The following is a 20,812-nucleotide window of genomic DNA, read 5'->3' as shown; positions in this document are numbered from 1 at the left end:
GCCCATAATGAGTGATTTCGCGTTCGAATCCTGGTTAAGACTAAGATTGTGAACTTCGGGAAGTTTAGGAAGCCCCTAAATCCACTCAACGTTGTGGATATTTGGGGGGGGGGGGGTTTCGCCACAATTAGGTCATGTGATCCTATCGTTGTGGAAGTAAAGGCGGTTGAGCGTTGTGCTCGCCACATGAGATCCTTGTTAACTGTCAGCCAGAGAAACAGACGAGCTTTACATCATCAGCCTCGTAGATCGAAAGGTCTGAAACGGGTCATCTCTTACCTTAATAAGACTCGAAGTTATTAAAAATAGTCTACCATGAAATACGAACTTGCAGACTTGTACACTTAATGGTACCGTTTCAAAAGAACACAAATCTCAGAATGTCCAATCACTGAAACGCTCCTGATGTTTGCTCAAGCACCTTAATTTCGTATGTCTTCCTCGTCTCTATTCTTCAAACCACACGAAATGTACACACGAAATGTACACACTAAATGTACACATATTTAAGCGCTAATGAAAACATACCTTTCGGTCCCATATAGTACTTTCAGGCGCGATAACCTGACCTCGATAACCCACAGGTGTAATTCACAACTCACGAGCAAGTAGCTCGCGCACCGTGGTGTTAGTAAACGTCTTCCCATAATACCACACAGGCCGGATACTGTGAGTCAGGAGTAGTAGAATAGTGTCTGGAACTTAGTCATAAAACCACGGCTGTGGGACTAGGAAAGTGACTAGCTCTGACAAAAGTACGCTACCCTTTGACCCTAGAAGTTACGGGGTCAAATATTTTTAAACGGACGTTAAGTCTAGTGGTTACTTCTTGTAATGATTTTAATCATCTATATTTCAAAGAGACAAGTAGATAGTATGTAAGGACATTTGTAAAACCTCGCTAACTACCAAAATATTACATTTATATTTATTGTCCACATTTCTCTTCATGTACAATCCATAGTTTTTGTAAAGTCTAGATAAGGTTGAGAGAAGAAATGCTCCGAACACTCACGCACACTCACAGTTAACATCCAAGCGATCACAGAGACTCCAATACTAAAAAATAAGGCAAGAAAAAAAAGTTCTTTATAATGCCTCAAGTCTAACAATAGATCGTCTGCAACATCTTACCGCGACACCTTCAAAGGGAAAGCTAATGGAGAGAGTAAAATAAATAAAACCGTGAGTTGTTTTTTTTTTCCTAGTTATTTATCTATTTGTTCACAGCAGTGTTTCCCAAACTGTGCTCCAAGGAACCCTTGTGTTCCGCGAGGCCTGAATATGTTTTACACGCACTACTGGAATAATTAATTAGTAGGCCACCACGTGAATTCGTCTCTCTCGTAAAATAAATAAATAAACAAAGTGTTCCGCTAACTACTCGAAGTGTTCCGTTAAGTAAAAATGTTGGGAAACACTGGTTTCCACCAATCGCCCCGCCTTTCTCTAAACTACTGTTGCGATTCCCCTCCACCCATCTTATTTTTCTCCGCTCCTCCCACGCACGCACTGCTTTTTTAAATGTTCCCGTAGAGTGTAAACGAAATTATTTCATTATTAGAGAGCTCTATTTTAGATTCATTTGACAAACCAAACGCAAAGAAATCTGGCTATGCGTCACCGGTAACCGAATTCTTTTAACAAACAAATCGTGTCTTGTTTCTGAAGAAAATGACAGGACCTATGTGAAATTGAAGGTCAGACTGAATTAATGTAAAGCTGGCGTTGCAACAATCCACACGAAACAAGGCTGTTACGAATTAATGTCGCATCTAATGACCCCAAGTGGATCCTGCGTGCGGGGAGGGGGGAGAGAGTCGAGTGACCAATCGATCTGACGTCCATACAGAGTAGATTTGGAAATTCTCGAAATGTGTGTTCAGCCCCCAGATGGGTGTGTACGCGCGCACGTGGTGGTGGGGGACTGGTGTTGCTGGACATAGATAGATAGATAATGTGGTTAGGAAATCGGTGACTCATCCCTGACCGGCAGCGACATTTTGGCTACAGCGAATGTCCTTGACCCTCCTAAAGTTTCCAATGCTTAGCAGAATGGCACTCCATCATCGATCAACTTGAGAGATGAGTCTAGATCACTTGAAGTTGGCATTGTTATCTACATCGACACGCTCCTATCTAGGTTAGTGCATAATAAAGTCAACCGAAGTAAGTCTAACTTCTCTAATATAGATCTTTCGTCTAAAACTAACTGTAAAGGGAAAATATACTAGTCTTGGTAGGAAAGAGTTAAAGAGATTATCGAATTTTTTTTATCCATGATTAAGTTGTGGAATCTTTAAGATAACAATAACAAGGCGGCCCCTGCGGCACAGTAGTACGACATTCAAAAGCCAGAGCTGTATTGAGCAACAACCTTTTCATGAGCAGATTTTGGGGGTCAGAGGTGAGTTCTTGTGTCCATCTATTTTGTAATGTTTTTGGAGCTCCATTAGGCTATCTCCTGGTCATTCCAAGCAGCTGGTGTGGGTTTGTAGTTACATGTTTATATTACACATACCCGTATCACGTTGTGTTTTGAAGCTTGAACATGTAAATTGTGTTCATTATTTTGTTACATTAACTGATTGCTTGGAGTTCCGTGAATGAAAAACTTTTATTTTCTTGTTCGACAACAGCAGTTACACCTCATGTGATCACGGAAATGTGAAATACGCATGCGCGGGGACTATCCCCCTCTCTCTCTCCTCGCCCTTTATGTAAAGAAAATAATTTTCATAAAACTAGCTTCGATTGCAATTATCACAATAACAATACCATTATTTGTTATATTAACAGCAGTATTATACTCAATAATAATGTACTAAAATACTTTCAAAACATTGTATGAGTAAAATTACAAACAATGTTCTTTGCAGAAATGTATTAATTAAGTAATGCGAAAAAAAAAATGTTAATGCCAATCTTCAATTGCCGCCCCTTTCTTTATTGTAATCAATCTTTATTATAAGGTTTGAATTTCGTGTTAAACAAATTTCGCGCGCAGATTCAGACGACAGAGAGCAGACGTATTCATTGCTGTGATAAAAGTGCGAGATCATGGCATTTTAAAAGACAATGTCCAGGACGGCATTGTTAACAAAAAAAAAAAAAAAAAGGAAGGTGTGACCTAAAGCTTGGCATATTTTGGTCTCGTCAGCGTCACAAATTTTAAACATTCTTTAGCACATGTAAAAACATTTCCTGACAGTGTTCAGTTATTTTTAAGACTCGTTTGTACACTATGGCCAGATTACAAGATCTTCGGGGCTCGCAAAGACATTCCTAAAGGGAACAGTACCAGGAAAAAGAAGAAGAGGCAGGCAAAGAAAGCGATGGGAGGACTACATAAAAGAATGGACGGGCTTGCCATTGAAAGAGGTTCTAACTAAGGCAAAAGACAGAGAGGAATGGAGAAAGACGGTCAACGAGTCTGGCATGGTGCCCCAAAGGTCCAATAGACTAAGAGATAGGTAAAGGTAAGTTGTATACTATATGGGATAGGTAAAGGTAAGTTGTATACTATGTGTACAGAACTCAGATATACCATATACCTCTACATATAACATGCGCGTCGAGTTCCTCATTACCCGAAAAATAGCCCTCTCATGCCCTTTCCTTTCCATCTTTCGAAAATGTTTTTGCATTGCGAACTGAGAATGTAAAGGACATTTATTGAGCCACATTTAACATGCACGAATCAATGGAGTGTCCGTTTAAAAGTGAACTACTTTTGAAAGTATTAGAAGTAATTATACAGTTGAGTTTAATGTAAGAATATTGAAATTAAATACGATATCGCTTGAAAAGAAGGCGCCATTTAAGCTGTTATCTCAAATAAAATGATCAATCTTTATATTGACTCACAGATTCATCAAGATAGCCTTGATAGAAGAGCAACAGTACTGCTCTCATTCAAACAGGATAGAGCACAGTACCATCCTAGTCTTAATTATCAAAAGCCAATAGATTGAACAAAGAAGTTTATCAATGCATTGGCATGTCCCAGTAACCTGCAGACAGCTCTGTCACTGCCTATCTCAATATATTGACATGTCATCAAATGTTAAAAGTATTTGCACTGTGCACCAGCTGTCTCTAGATAACTCTTTGATTTCCACGTCATTAAAATAAGCCTGCATTGATTTCAACCAGTAATTGATAAATTACAACCAACTAGCGGCTAATTAATATTAGATACTAGTGATTGCTGAAGTCCTGCTTGCATGACGTCTCAATGTTAATGTTTTAATTACATACAGCCAACTTTGTACTACCTAATTTAATTATTATTTTCGATTTAAAAAGAAGACTATAAACTATAAAGACCGAGACGGAAAAAAATTATGAAAGTGCGTTGAGGACAACAGCAGTCTTACATTTCTACGCTTGTTTTGTTTTTTTCTTGAAGTTTAATATTACAGAGAATGAAAACAAAAAGAAAAACAACTTTTAAGTTTAGAGTTTGACAAATTCTAAACGAAGAGCTGACAAATAAATTTTAACAAATTAAGAGAGGGTTGATGAAAACAAAAATTAACAAATAAACAAATAGCCGTTCTAGACAAATATAAAAATTAAACACAGAAAAGTCGGCATATAAGCAAAGAAATGTCAACGTGTCAAGGAACTGATGAAATGAAACATGTAATTATTGATAGATAAACAAAGAACAGTTCTGAAATGGAGAGATCACTCTGTAAAGTAGTAAACAAAGAACAGAATAAAAACGTGACATAAAAAAAGAGCTTGATTACGTTCCCTGCTTCAAAGTATCGAAGAGCTGTTTGATAAAAAAATAAAGGAAAATAACTGTTGACCAAGGAATTGTTGTCAAGGTGACAAAAGTACTGATGAAAGCAACAAGTAACTATTAATAAATAAAAAAGTACTGTTGATAATCAGTTAAGAACTGTTGACGAATAAACAAAGAACCGTTGACTAATTTAAAAAAAAAAAGCTTTTGACAATAAAAAGAAATGGATGACCACGACGATGACGCCAGCGATGACGTCAGGCGACTGTTTGTGACGCTGAACATTGTTTACCTCAACACAATTTTCGCCCTGTTTGGAATTTTCGCAAACGTCATCAACATGCGGGTCTTCGTCAAGCAGGGATTCTCCGAAAACATCAACATCAGCCTCTTCGTCTTGGCCGTGGCCGACCTGGGCGAGCTGCTCACCGTGATGGTCTTCAGCGTGTGCAACAATCCGGCTTTCGCAGGCGCAGGCCTGCCTCTCAGCCCGGGCGACTTTATCAACGTGGTGGCCGCGTTTCCGCGTGGGGTGCTGAGCCACATTAAAAGCTGCGTCACGGCGTTTATCACCTTCGAGCGCTGCATGTGCGTGGTCCTGCCCTTGAAGGTCAAGGCCATCATCACGACACGGGTGACGGTCTTATTCCTTTGCGTTATAATCGTGGGCATGGCCGTGACCTTAATACCGTTTTACCAAAGCGTCCGGATAGACTGGCAATATGACATAACCTTAAACAGGACAATTTTAAGTGCGATTTTTTCGGAAGGCGGAGGATCAGCAGATATGAACGCGATACTGTCGACATACACGGGAGTCCAGGTCGGAACCTTCCTTGCCGTCTCCCTCTTTAGCTTTATTTTAGCCTTCAAGCTCTGGCTGCAGTCGAAATTTCGAAGCCAGCAAGCACACAGCAGCGAAAACGCCAAGCGCCAAAACAGCAAAAAGTCGGCGACGACGATCGCGCTGGTGATCACAATGGCTGCCACTTACGTCACGTGCTACAGCCCGGGGATCCTGATCCTCTTGGTGGGGTTTGTGGAGCCCAGGTTCTCAGTCTTCGGCTCACTGGTCAACTACTTTATGGTGTGTGTCTCCTATACCATTCTGTTTGAAAGCATTAACTCCTCAGTGACTATATTTCTGTACTTCGCTATGAGTACAAACTATCGGAAAACATTGTTCACTCTGTTTTGTTAGTTTTTTTTTAAATATGATTTTCAGTTTTAAATAAATAAATTACACACATGAAATTGTTCAACCTGATAGTATTGTGTATCGTTAGAACACTTTTTTGTATTGTAACATAAGTAATGTTAATAAAATGTATACATGTATATATGTGTATATGCCAAAACAATAAGCCATGAGGCAGATGGTGCAAAGTGTATTTCTATTATCATCAAAACTGGTTTAGCTAATTTGTTTACAAGTCGCTAGAGCATAGAAGACGTTGCTTTCAGTGTTTAGTTTTCAGTGGATATATCTAGCAACTAACTATATCATTCTATTAACAACTACTGTAGAACATTCAGTAACAAGAACATTGGTGAGATATATACAAGGGAAGACAAATCTAGTCAGTTAATTAGTGTGGTATTTTAAACTCTGTTATTATTGTCATGAAATAATACAAAGCGTTCAATTTAATCTTTACAGTTTTCAAGGTTACCATTGTGTGTTGCGTCTGTTGAAGCTTTGTTTTGATTCCTTCATAACGAAATGACACTTAAGAGATCAGGTCTGTGCCCTTTCAAGTCCTGGTGATCTACATTCCAGCTAAGCATTGCATTAACAACGAGGATTGCATCCCCTCCCCCTTCCAATAGAAAGGTCCTATACAATACACTTCAGCTGAACATAGAAAGGTAATTTTTAATGCTTGTAGGACTTGCAAGAGCATTTTACATTAACAACAACAACAACAAAATATTTATAAGCGTTAGAAAAAAAAAGCGTTATTTTATTTTAATTTTCTCACCAAATTTTAGTAGCTAATAAAAAGATTTAAAACAGAAAAATATGTAGCCCAAATGTCCTGTTTACCTTGTAGAATGACATGTCAACATGACAAATGTCATCAGAAACCTGTCACAGAGAGTATTTGAAAGGCTGTCAGATTTGTACTGTCATTCTAAATCCATGCACGCCCTGGCTTCTCTCATTAATGGCGATGTTGTATCATAGCCTAGGCCACAGTAATAATGTCACAGTAATAATGTCCCTGCCATGGACAGTGAATGTATTATATCCTCAGGAAAACACAGATATTAAATCACGTTTACAAGACTTTTATATGTATATATATAATCGATACAATGAACTTTTGAACAACGAACCACACTGTGGGTTATGTCCAGTGATATGTCCAGTGATATGTCCGGTATGCTCCAGGCTGTAGAAACACATCTACACAAACATAAAGATAGAGAGAAAGAGAGTGAAATAGAGATAGAGCGGGGATCAGAAAATGACAGGGAGAGAGAGAGGGGGAGAGAGAAAGAGAAAGAGAGAGAAAGACAGAGAGAGAGAGAGAGGGAGCTAGTGGCCTCGTTGTGGGTGTACGTCTGTAGCCTTCACATTGAACAATCAGCCTCATCTCGCCCCACGCTCCAGTTTCTTTTTTTCCTTTCACGAAGATCCTTTATACCACACTGTAATAATAATTAAAATTTGAATCTCCATTGCCAGAGTCGGACTTGAACTCTGACCCTTTTCAGTTGTCTTACCCCGACCTAACACAGATTGAGCATACATTAAACAGTCACGGACAGCCCCTCCCCTCCCCTAAAAATAAATTTTGTTTAGCTTCTAAAAAAGAAATGAGGACAGCCGTGGAAGGGGGGGGGGGTCAACTTCGCGTAATATTGTCATGGGAGTTAAGAGTGAGAGTGATCAGCATAAAGTGAGTCAGAGCGCTGAGTAAACACGGGTCTCCCTAGCCAGCCTTTCCCCCATGTTCGTTCAATGTTTTGGTGCGAGGTCGCAGAAGCATAAGTTCTATGCACGTGACTTGTGCCCAGAGTATTGTGTTGGACATGAGGGGAGGGTGAGGGCCAACATGATAATGAGAGGCTGCTAGCTCTCTGGGAATTAGTGGAGCTGTGCATTATTCAATTTCATAATGACCAGAGACTAAACGTGAACACAAATCTATAAAATTGTCTTTTATTTATCCGTTCATACTGTACCAATCAAATAGGGTCCAGCTGCATATTGTGCAATGTCTGCGTTGCACGCAGGCGGCCAAATCATTATTCCAAGGTTACTTTTTTTTTTAAATTGAGTAAAATAAAAAAAAATTACTTAAATATTTTAACTCTTTCACTCCTAATAGGGGATACAATTGTCGATTTGACTCATTAGATTAAATTAATGTTTGATTAACTTTACTTTGTGTTGTATAAAAAGAGCATGCATTCCCTTTAACCCTACACCGAATAAAACATTTTCTGATAACAAACGAAAACGTTATTGAAGCAAAAATGAAGAATTCCGTCGGAACGTGGAAAATAATACGGAGAGAAAGAGTTAAACAAATTCGAATTAATCCATTATCCTTTGAAAATATAAACGATATTCATACATAAGCAGTTATTTTGGAAACTTTAGAACAAAAAAATAGAGCAGCGTGCGAGGGATTCCCACAGTTTTTCCATAAGCGCCTAATCATTTCTGGCCTTGAATTTTCGCGGGTTGTTAGTAATATTTCTTTTCAGTCGAATACCCCGCCCTGTAAGTATAGATATAGATCTAGTACCGGTATTTAAAAATTCAATGTTCACTTTTATTTTTAATGGCTGTTGGATTAGCGTAGAATATTTTTTCGGTGATTATAGAGTTTAGGTCTAAATTAAGTTATTGTTCTAATTTAAAATATATTTTAGCTAAAGTTCTTTTTCGTAGTAAAACTTAATCAAATCAGTTAAAAAACGGAATCTACTTTTTAAATAGTTAATATTAGGTCTACTTAATAGGTAATTAAATGTAACGGTATTTTTAGTATTTTATTTTTAAAACTCGTGTAAGTATTCCGAATTGGATTATTATTAGTAATTATTACTATTATGTTTTGAATTATTGATAATCTATATCTTTACTAGGGCGTTTCTCAAACATTTGGTTCCCCTTAGAGAGGAGCGAGTTCCTCTCATGTGGACGGGAGGGGGGGGGGCGCGACGTCCCGACAAAAAAAGGTTGTTATGGAGTGTGTGTGTCTCCTGGGCAGCGGTGAGAAGAGGTTAAGCTATTGATCGGCAGTGACGATGATCAAATTAGAGTAACAGTGCAAATGTGAGACGATAGACGGTTTTAAGACATGAAAGAGTAGGACGTCTTTTTTTTTTAAATTTTCAGTTTATTCAATTACTGCTAAATCTCATCTCAAGTTAAATCTCAAGCTCAAGTTAAATCTCATCTCAAGTTAAATCTCATCTCAAGTTAAATCTCATCTCAGTTGAATCTCAAGCTCAAGTTAAATCTCATCTCAAGTTAAATCTCATCTCAAGTTAAATCTCAAGCTCAAGTTAAATCTCAAGCTCAAGTTAAATCTCATCTCAAGTTAAATCTCATCTCAAGTTAAATCTCAAGCTCAAGGTTATTTCAAGTTTATTTATTACAAAATATTAAACGCCTACATCGGTTCAGTTGTACTAGCTTATTGGAGCTGTAACAAGCCAACAACTGACCAACAACTGACCAACAACAAGGAAGGGGGGCGGTGAACAAAATATTTTTTTTCCTAGTAGTTATTAATCGATGTCTGAATATCTTCTAAAATGCCATTATTACCGATGTTATTAAACAATTCAACTATCTTAAGTAAGAGACGTCCTTTCATCTTCTAATAAGACCTTGTCAAATGGAGTCTGTTTTTGTGCGAGAGGCGAATGCAAACAAATAGGTCAAAACTATTTTTACAAAACATTTCAAACCGTCTCCGCTAATGTGATTACTAAATCAAAGGTCACTGTTGGAACAGTGTCCAGCTCAGTTTTAGTGGATTTTTTTAAACTCTAGATAAAAAGGGGGAGGGCGGCATATTTTTAAATTTTGCACATAGGCGGCCACAATCCTCGCGGCGGCCCTGCCCACAAAGCCTTTCATGTTTAAATCATAGCCTCCCCCCTCCCCCCCAACTGAACTTTTTTTTTTTAACCAAAATAATTCCGATTTCTGTCCAAAAAAAATTAGCATAGTCGTCTTGAAAAGTTATTAAAGGTCAAAATGAGAATTTAAACTAATTGATGTTTTTATACAACGCAAATGAAACACTTTGAATTGTCTATAGATATAATAAGTTCTATTTCGTGAATTCAGAACAACAGATGTACGTCTTGGTAAAGTGTACTATTGCTACTTAATGGGTAGCTAGCTAGGCTACCAGTGTGTAAAACTGCTGGATTCGATTTTAGATACAGTCAACGATCATAATATAAGCTAGACATATCGAATAAATACTATCAATGTAGAAACGTGTCCATGAGAGATGCCACTAAGGGAGGTAATCCCATAATTTTCTTATAATAAAACGATTACATTTGAATTCTCTCCCTTACTATATGTTATCTCTTTCACAATAGAAAATATATTTTGAAGAGTTAAAGCAAATTAGTATGAACAGCTTTTCAAAATTAAATTTTCAGGCTACGGGCAAACACGGTTAGATCTAGAATTCATACTCCACTCAGATAATATCGATGTTTTTGTTACGTTTATGTGAGTAACTTATCTTTTAAAATTCAGATTTGCTTCTAAAAAGAAGATGAGTTTATGTGCCCAAGTCATAATTGTTGGGTTTTTTATTGAAGTTACCCAAACTGACAGCACTTCCCACAATGTGTAATTTATTATTTTCAAGCACGATCGCAAAAAGCCTAAGGGCCGTATTCGGCCCGTGCACCGCCTATCCCTCTAAAACTCAGTCCCTGTTGTATAATTAAGTCACAGTCTATTTTGCGGGATGATGTGGCCCTCTGCTCGTGTCAAAATGAATATGCCCCCCCCCCCCCACCATCAGAACGAAAATGGGTAGGCACAAGTTAAATGTCCGTATCGACCTGTAAAACCGGATATTTCCATCAATAAAGAAAACTAATTTAATGATAAATCATACAAGGCAAAAAAAACAAAGACATAATAATCACTAAAGTCATAAGGATAGCAGATTCTATTAAATGTTAAGTTTTTTAATGAAGATAAATGTCTAGTTCAGTTAAAATGTAAAAGTAGGCAATGAAAAGTAAAACGTCAGTAAATAATGCACTGAAAAGTACAATTCCAGAACATTAAATAAAACGCCAGTAAAGATTGCAATGAAAAGGTTAGACCAAATCAATTGCAGTGTGCCTCAAAAGTGAAATAAAATCCTGTTTAATTCCTGTGTTTAATACAAATTTTACCTGAGCAAAAAAAAAAAAAAAAACACTAAAATCGTAGCAACAAAGTCTCGTGACCTACTGTAGATAATAGATAATAATCAAACTTAAAGCCAAAAAGAAAAAAATTGAGAAACACAGTAATAATTTTTATCAAAGGCAATAGTAAGAAAATCTTCCAATTTTATCAAATATAAGTTCTCCATTTCTTTTTTTTTAAAGTTAGACATTAACATTACTGTAATTAAATGCCTATATGAAATATTTATATAAATTAGATTACCCGTACAAGATTATCAGCAATTAAACTTTTTATTTAAAAAAGACGGTAACTACCAAAGTTGGCTAAAGCTAAATATGTACGCTGTAGTCTTTGAAATTTAATTTAGCTACATATAAGAAATATATTCACTAGTTATACAATAGGTGTAAATTATTATGCCTGAACACGTTTATTTAACGTTTAATAGAATAGTCTGAATAGGGTTAGAAAACAATTAAATTGTATACTTTTTACATTTTTTTGTGTGTTAATTGTTAGTAATTTGAGCTAAAAGCTGAGTGCATTTGTTTTAAGTGCGCTAATGCTAAAAGAAGAATACTTCTAAGAATCCACCACAAATATGTCATTGAAATCGAAATAAAGAGCAAATAACCCAATACATGTGAAACTCCAGCATGGAATTACATGAGTTATTCTTCTTCACCCAGAATCTAGTATACCGGTACCAGTTAGAAAAAAAAAAGAAATATGAACAAAATCCTACCGAACCGTTCTTCGCCTGAAAAGTCTGAAAATAATTTATATGGTATCATGCATTTCGTATTCATATTCTAGAAGTCGTAAAAAAGATAAATAAAAATAATTATAAATAATAAGAAATATGAATTCTCTATAAACTTTAATGATGACATCATTAATTAAAAGTTTTTAAAAAAATTTCAAGAGATAAAATCACGGATGGACAACATCCATTTTGGCTACATTGCAATCATCGGGGTTATAAAATATTTATTTGAAAGGAACATTCGATTGTTGTTAAATTGTTTTTTAAATCGGTAGAAACAAAAGAAAGAAAACTTGTGCAACAACAACAAAAAAAATGGTTACAGTAACAATGTGACCTGATCAAATTGATTACTGTCTAATTTGGATACTATAAAAGAATCAACAAAATTGATTTCTTTTTTTATACATATCAACAATATGATTTACAGGAGTTCGTTAGAGGGGTGGGGGGGGGGGGGATTATCATGACAAATGAAACAACACCAAGGAAACTCAATTGAAGTTCAATTTTGACATATAAATAAAATAAAAATTGAGCCGAATACACTGAGATTATAACATAACTTTTTAAAAACAAAGCTTATCCAGACTTACTTTTCTCTATACAGCGGATCCACCAAAAAAATTTTATCCCCCCAGTCGATACAACAGCAGAATATATATATATATGATTATTTTAGACTAATTCCATAACCGCTGAATCTGTAAGTACAAATTCCCCATATTTTCTTTGTTTTGTGCCTCCTCATGATATTAATAATAACTGTATTACTAACCATAGTAGTAGGAAAGTTCAGCAGATGTTTCATTGGAGAACGTTTTCCGAAGGAAAGCCATCAACATACATCTGAAGAGGGGGGGGGGGAATGGATAGTTCAGTTCTTAGTCAAATGCATGTCTACAGCGAGGAAGTATTGGACCTTGGTTCAAGATTAGCATGCCTCACCAACAGTGCCGTTTATAAATGAAGTCCTTCCTCCACCCGCTTTGACTGGAAGTGAAGACTGATTAATGCAGAAGTAAAGTACAACGTGTAAACCTTTGTAAATCGAATCCTTTCCCCAGAAGATATTCCTGCTGGATTATGTAGGCGGACGCCGGATCACCAACTGACCAACACTCCACAGTTTTAAAACCTGGTGAATGCCCCTGTGGGTATCTTTACATTTTCATACGGTTGCTACGCCGCCATCAACAGTTTCTACTACAGCCGGCATATTGGTTTGTTTTTTTTTCACTTAATGATATGCCTGAAAAAGAGCCCTATTCCCCACCCACAGCAACCACTTTAGTTATACTGAACTACCCCTCAGCAAAGGAGGTGTGGTGGCTGAATGATAAAGCGTTTGCCTTCTGAACCAGGGGTCCACCATTCGAATCCTGGTGAAGACTGGCATTTTTAATTTCAGGATCTTTGGGTGCCTCTGAGATCACCCAACTCTTATAGGCACCTGACATTAGTTGGGGAAAAGTAAAGTTTGGTCGTTGTGCTGGCCACATGACACCCTCGTTAACAGTATGCCACACTAAACAGATGACCTTTATATCGTCGGCCCCATAGATCACAACACCTAAATGGGGAAATTGTTACCCCTCAGATCAAAGGCTGCAAACACAAAAAAATGTAGAATGTTTAGGGAAGAGGGGGAGGCTGCCTCACCTGTCATCGTCCATGATGCCGCTACTCTTCTGCATGCACTCCCTGACCGCCTGCATGCCCTCGCGGAACCTCTGCTGCAGCCGGCGGGCGTAGAGGGAGGCGCCGCCCTCGCTCAGATAGCCGCTGGTCCACTCGTCGCCGCTGCTGCAGCCGTTGTTCCGGTTGTTCTTGAGGATGTCCCCGTCCGACATGTAGCCGGAGACATAGTCGTAGGTGTCCGACTCAGAGGCGTAGTCAGCATCGCTGTAACAAGTAGACACATTATTATTTGTTGTTTTCCGCCTGATTATAAATGCGATTCTATGCTTAATAGATTTCTGGTAAAATTATTACAAGGCCTAAAATGATTATAAACTAGTGCCTTCTATTAAAATGATATCAAACTTATGGGTTTACTGGTAAATCTCAACGCAATAGTCTTTTAGTATAAATAAAAAGTCTTAACTTAAGGGTCTTCTAGAAGTTGGCCTTCTGGTAAAATGATTATTAAATGAGCTTCTAGTAAGATGGCTCATAACTGAAAGGGATGGGGGGCTGTAAAAAACAGTAGTGTCTGTACATATCCGAGTTTTTGTGACTATTCAAAGAACATAGTGATATACATATTTGTTTTCATATTTGTTACGTATTTCTAGTACTGCATATGTCATAGTATAGTGATTCCTACATACCTTGAGAAGTCACGGACCTTCGAGGGAGTTCTCTAGGAAGTCCGCTTTTGAGTCTACAGAACTAATGTTACGGCGTAACTTACCTGGAGGCGGACGTTGGACCGTTGGTGGACCCCGTCCTCTTAATCTGCCCAGAGTAGAACTTGGTCTGACCTGGCTCCACCAAGGGGCGCGGCATCCCCAGGCCATGGGCGCTAGCCGTCCTGGTGGCGTACATCGCCGTTGTTGGGACTGAGATACCTGAACAGAGGGAAAGAAATGTAGTACTTGGGGGTTCGAACACTTCTAGTCATCCAGCCCACTGCTGGGTCTACTTAAAATATATTATTAATCAGACAAAGGCTAAAAGATTCTAGACGTAAACTCTATATTAGTCTCTCCACAAACATCTGACTTTTAAAATTATGCATATTGCAAAAACATTTCAAAATATTTTTTCTTTAAATATACTTTGCACATTTGTTGTAAAAGTGTCACATGCACTCCAAAGTTTTTACCATTTATCTTTATTATTACCTTTATTTTTTTTTTCCACTTTTTTTTAAAGTTATTGAAGAAGCAAGATATAAAAAAAAAATCCTTTAATTTATAAACAAGACAATGCTTATCTAAGGTTAAGAACTCCGCACTTACAACAATATTTTTCTCTAATTTAGAAGTTATTTCCCTTGTTCGATATCAAACAAGATAATTTAATTACCAACAATTAATTGACTGATAGGTTAATTTTTTTTAGTTGAATCATGTTTTGTTAGTTGCAATAAATAATTGTTTCAATGTTTCAACTTGATCTGAGAATGGGTGTGAGAGACATAACGTGTACATTACCTAAGAGGACAAAACCCAAAATAATTTAACGATATCTGTGAATGCTGAAGATTTAATCTCTCTTGTCAATATCAAATAAAATACTTAACAACCAGTATTTAATTGGCTATTTTTTTTATTAATTCATGTACTGTCTTAGCCAATAAATAATTGTGCTAAAGTTTCAACTTAATCCGAGAATGGGTGTACAAAATGTATACCAGACGGACAGACAGACAGACAGATAGAATAAGTTGATTTATGGTTTGTAAAAATACAAACTCGGAAGGACATTCCTATCGGTAAGCGGTAATTGCAGTTAGCTGGGTTGGAATTATATGAGGATCTTTTGGGGTCTATTGATTTTTTTTGTAACAGAGACTATATTTGACATTGCTTCCTTGAGAACGGGAACAAGTTTATTTGCACCATCAGCTCCATGAACAGACTTTTTTTCCCTTGTTTTAAAATGGTTTTTAAGTATGTGCACACAAAATGTATTCTTAATTTTAAAAGCAAATAAAGCATTCTGCTATAACAGTGGTTCTCAAACTGTGTTCCGCGGACCCCCGGGGGTCATGAGACGGAAGCAGAAATATTAAAATTGTATACTATTGAAATAACTTATCTGATCCTATAATTTTGATAATAATCAACTCGTCCCTCACTGCTGTTTTAGATGTCACGCATATACTATTCTTTGACGACCAAATTTATATACTATGCATTTATGTAGTTTTTCACTAAGGGGTCTGTGGCAAAGTTTTGACTATTTAAAGGGTTCTCTGGTCAAAAAGGTGTGAGGACCTCTGTGGTAGACAACCATATGTGACCATTGCACCTATGAACACATCTTTTATATGTTGGAGCCGTGGAGCTGACAGTGTGATTCAACTTTCGGTGGTATGGTAAGTCTGTTTCTAGAATAAATATATCTTACAAAATGACCCTCATTTTGCCTTTAAATGTATATTTGTTTTCAAATATTTATTTCTCTAGTAAAAGAGATGAAAGGTAAGGGACAGAATTCAAATATAATCATTTCATTCATATAATATTGGATTACCTCCCTTACTCTCTACAAATCTATCGAAATTTGAAACATTTCGAATGGTGCAGCTCTAAGAGTTTAGATGTATAATGTAATAGTGAAACTTGAGTGTCGTTAAATGAGTTTATTTCATCATTTATATTATTTATTCTTTGTTAACACGATGATGACATCATTGTCACCTTTTGGAAATTTTTGGAGTTATTGGCCCCCTTCAACTAGACTTTCATTCAGAATTGTGGGTGTGATATTTTTACAACGGCAGACAATATAGTATATGTATATATCCATTTGGATATACATAAGTATATTGTGTAAAGGTGAGTATGAAATTATCTGTCTACCTATCTATCTATCTATCTAACTAACTTTAATTTAGAAATAAGAATACTGTAAACATAATAAGTGAAACAAACAAACAAACAAAACAGACCTGAAATACACATCTCCCTAATTGATATTTAATATTAGATAGATATAAAAAAAAATGAATTTTTATTGGCTTATGTATTTATTTTACTTTTAGATTATAGAAAAATAGCCGTGAAACTAAAACTTTATAAGCTCTAAAAAAATCATTAAATCGCATTTTCAATCTCATTTCCAGTTTTTTAGATCTAAATTTGACAGACAGATAGACAGACAGAGCACATCAACACTAATAGCGGATTTTCCCCCTTTAGGGGTCAGCTAAAAAAGGAAAGAAAAAAAAAAACAACCTAGAAAAATCAGTTAGTTGCAAGGAAAGCGAATAGGATTGATTGTCAACGTAAAAACACTTTAACCCTATTTCTTATGATGTTCTTGCTACTGTCTCCAATGGTTATGTATTTTACTTACAAGGAAATATCAACAGGTCACATTAATAATATAAATTGGGTTGTTCTATGGGAGAATTAAACTAGCATCGATCCTGAAAAAAATTAATACCTCACAAAAAAATGAGAGCCATAACCCACTCCAAACATTGTATTTTTTCATATTATTTTTCTATTTGAATGAAACAGAGTCGCTTTACCGACGTCTTTTTTTATTATTATTATTATTATCTAGGCGAATATATAAGTATAACTATCATCTTTTATAAAACTGTATACCAGGTTTGTCTTCTTAAGCCTTTTTCTAAGTCTTGATTTTAGCTCCGTAATGTTTACAAGATTCAATGTCGTAAAACTGAACGAGATCCAGCAGGCCTACAATGAGGATCATAAATGATGACCATATATTCCGTGGAAGCATAAAGGGGACCAGTAGACCAAAGACTATCATATTAAAATGAGTAAGTATCTTAACTATTTTTTTTTCTTACCTGGAATATGGAAATTTCTGTTGTTAAATCCACCATATCCAGTATATCCACGGAAATATCCATAAGGCAAAGCTCTCATAATGGGAGGCATAGGTTTAATATCCATAGCTTCCCCGGAATCATCCACAAACAATGTCTTCTCGTCCTTATCGGGAGTCAGGAAAGTCGTTTCTTTAGCGGACAGAGTTTTTTCAGTGTCGGAGTTCAGCTTGTGAATTGTTTCCGTGCGGACCTCGGCGTCAAAAGTCGTCTCCATCTTTTCCCCCGGGCGCGGCTGAACGACAGCGACATTACTGGCGTTCTTGGTGATGTGCGAGCCCAACATCTTGACGCCAAGCTTCGGGGAGCTAGTGCTTGAAGTGGTCAGTGGCTTGTCCAGTGCAGCGCTGGAAGTATCCTTCATGCTTGGCTTGGCCATCCCTGACATGGGAGGCGGGTCAGACTCTGATTTAGCGCTGAGAAGGTTCTCCCTGCTGGAAGTGACCTTGTTCGGCTTTTCGAGGTCGTTGTCTGGGGTGGAACATTTGGGGCTTGAGTTTATCGTTGGGCTATCTTGAGATCTTTCTAGTTTATCGGCGGCAGATTTATTTAGTTTGTGGGACATGGAAGGAGACGAAGGGGCGGAAGTAAGCCTTGTGGATGAGATCGGAGAGCATTCAGCTAAGTTAATTCTGCTGCTGGAATCTGGTGTTAAAGATTGTTTAGGAGTGGCTGACCTGTGGAGCACGGACAAGTTCGTTTGCGTGTTACTGTCGGATTTGTTCGACTTTTGCACTGAGGTAGTGGGCGTGGATGTAGACATTGTTGGTTTTACTACATTGACCGACGGGTTGTGTCGGCTCAAATTGGGACTCATCATCGGGCTTTGGGGAAGAGTCTGTTTCATCGATCTTCCTGAGGATGAAGCATTTGCCGGATGCGTATCCATATTGACGGCAGGGATGGTGACTGGCACGTAATGGGATGCTTGGTTCATTCCTCTAGATTGGGACGGTATAAAGGCACTGGTCTGCTCAACAGATTGGTTTTGCTGCTGCTGTTGTTGTTGCTGCTGGAGGCGCTCTACGTTCTGGATGTTCACCCTTGGGTGGACGTTTTGTACCAGAGGACTAGTTGGAACACGAGTTGGTGTGGCATAGCCAGGATTGTGCGCGTAAGGTGGAGTGTATCCATGAGACAAACTGTAAGGGCTTTCAGAAATGGATGACCCCTGGCTCATGCCTGGATAATGCTGTTGGTATCCCTGATATTGCTGCTGCTGCTGTTGCTGCATGGCGTATGCAGCCTGTTGGGAATAATGCTGTTGCCTCATGTGATAGGCCTGCTGCTGTTGATACGCCTGCTGCTGCTGAGATTGCTGATATGCTTGTTGTTGAAGTTGCTGTTGTGGTATTTGCTGTTGTTGTTGCTGTTGAAGTTGTTGCATTTGGGAGGATGAAAGTGACGATGATTTGGAGCTGGAGCTAGAACCGAATGTCTTTGGCACATTTACTCCAGGTAAATCTTTGTAAAGAGTTTTGTTATATTCTTTGCTTGCAGCTGCAGCTCGAGCTTTGTCCTCTTTCGAGAGCTTTCCTGACGACTTACTGGGCTTAGGGATCCCAGAAGATGCCGGAATTGATGATAACGATGTAGATAGTGGAATCGCAACTGTGGCAGATGGTGATGAGCCTTTGGAGGATTTACTAGATGATGTTGATGACTGAGTTTTGGGAATACCCGTAAGACTCCCTAGTTTAGAAGCTTTCTTCGATGGCGTAGGACTGGCGGTCGCTAGCCTAGGATCAGGCTGAGGCTGACGAGACTCTGATCTTTCTGATTTTGATCCAGACTTCCTACTTTGACCAGGAGACACGTTCTTCTGTGACCCATTACTTGCCTGTGTCTGTTGAGGATAAGGACCACCTGTTGGAGGTCCTAACCCTACAGCACTAGGTATAGGAGGAGGAACTGTGTCTGGTGCCTCTTTTTTAGAACTGAAAGCTTTCACCAAGGACTTTTTTCCCGACTTGCTCGAGCTTTTAGAAGGCGTGCCTGGATTGCTGGCAGGTGAAGCACAGGCGGCACCAAGCAAGTTGGGTACGCCCTGATCCCCAGAGCTGGAACTCTGGCTACTGGTAAAAGACGAGGACTTTGAGGGATCACTGCTCGTTCTGGAGTCACTGTCACTTCTGGAGCTACTGCTGGTGGTGCTGGTGCTGGTGCTGCTGTTCTTGGACGTGCTCTTCACCACCCCTTTGTTTTTGTCTTTCTCCTTGTCCTTGTCTTTGTCCTTGAAGAATTTGAACTTGTCCAACATTGAATTTTTGTTGCTGGACGGCGGCTTGGAAGAGTTGTTACTCTTGGACGAGGAGGTCGATGTGGTGGAGCCCGCGCTGGTCCGGTTCGACTGCTTGTCCGCGAGGGTCTGGCTCCGAGATGTGGGGATGCCCCGGCCGATCGGCGTGGGGATGCCTGAGGGTTGGGCAGCAGGTGATGTGGCACGAACTGACCCGCCAGTGTTGGAATTACCAGACCGTAACGGGATCAAAGACGAAGACCCTGGAATCAAATAAGTTAAAGAATGAAGACATTTGAAATGTTTAACTTAGCTTTTGGTGTATTATTTAACTTAGCATATGATATGACGTTTTGTTAAACATTTTATACAATCATTTTATAACATTTCTTCAATGATAAACTTTAGTCAATATAAGGCGAAATTTGGTGTTTTCAAAATGGGCAAAGTTAAAAATAGAAATATGTAAGAAAATGTTCAAGTAAGACACCATTTTCACACACACACACATACGAAAACAATAGTAGAACTAAACTTTAATGCATTGTCTTACAAATGTAGAGTGTATGTATATTTTATTGAGGTTTTAAAATAAAAGCTAATAAAATGAAATATTGTCTCCAGGAGAGGTCAAAGTTAGAAAGGTTATAAATAATTTATTCTGTTCAATATGTCATACATCTTTCATATTTGTTCTTATTTTTAATCAATGTTCTCACAGTATATTTCTTATGAAAGTATATAAGTATATATGAAATGATATGTAAGAAAAGTTATCTTGACCCAAAAAAAATCACTTCGTAACAATAAACATTATAAAGAAGGGGAGGTAAAGATGGTTTTAAATATACAAGGGAGACAATCGCTACAATTTGATGCAGACTTTTTGTTATTGCAAATTGATGGTAAAAAGTTGCGTGTTTCTATTTTCTTCTGTATGTCAGAATCCACAGGTGATTCGCAGGTGACTCATGCCGACTTATTGATGTTACATGTGGGACTCGTAATATTTAATTTTTTTAGTTTTGAAAATCTCAGTTTTGTTTTTGGTCAGCATCACTTGAGGCTAAGTTATTGAATGTGGACTTCAGTGGATACATTACTTCAACTCA

At 37.9% G+C, this 20,812-nt stretch overlaps 1 protein-coding gene across 10 annotated transcripts in view; it reads right to left on the bottom strand.

Moving 5' to 3' along the window:
* LOC106061977 (neuron navigator 3-like) overlaps positions 1-20,812 on the bottom strand; it is a 474,243-nt gene that overhangs the window by 141,688 nt on the left and 311,743 nt on the right. For 9 of the 10 annotated variants that reach the window (XM_056032697.1, XM_056032701.1, XM_056032698.1 and 6 more), the window contains 4 exons: positions 17,423-19,963; positions 14,339-14,495; positions 13,585-13,827; positions 11,902-11,925 (listed from right to left, as the gene is read on the bottom strand). In XM_056032697.1, coding sequence (XP_055888672.1) covers positions 11,902-11,925; positions 13,585-13,827; positions 14,339-14,495; positions 17,423-19,963 — 2,965 coding nt within the window. The remainder of the gene's footprint in view (positions 1-11,901; positions 11,926-13,584; positions 13,828-14,338; positions 14,496-17,422; positions 19,964-20,812) is intronic. The other variant, XM_056032700.1, reaches the window with a different exon arrangement.

Source organism: Biomphalaria glabrata, chromosome 6 (assembly GCF_947242115.1).
Source record: "Biomphalaria glabrata chromosome 6, xgBioGlab47.1, whole genome shotgun sequence".
Classification (NCBI taxonomy): domain Eukaryota; kingdom Metazoa; phylum Mollusca; class Gastropoda; family Planorbidae; genus Biomphalaria; species Biomphalaria glabrata.
Note: the sequence above shows the minus strand (reverse complement) of the source record. Positions and strands in the feature narration are given on the sequence as shown.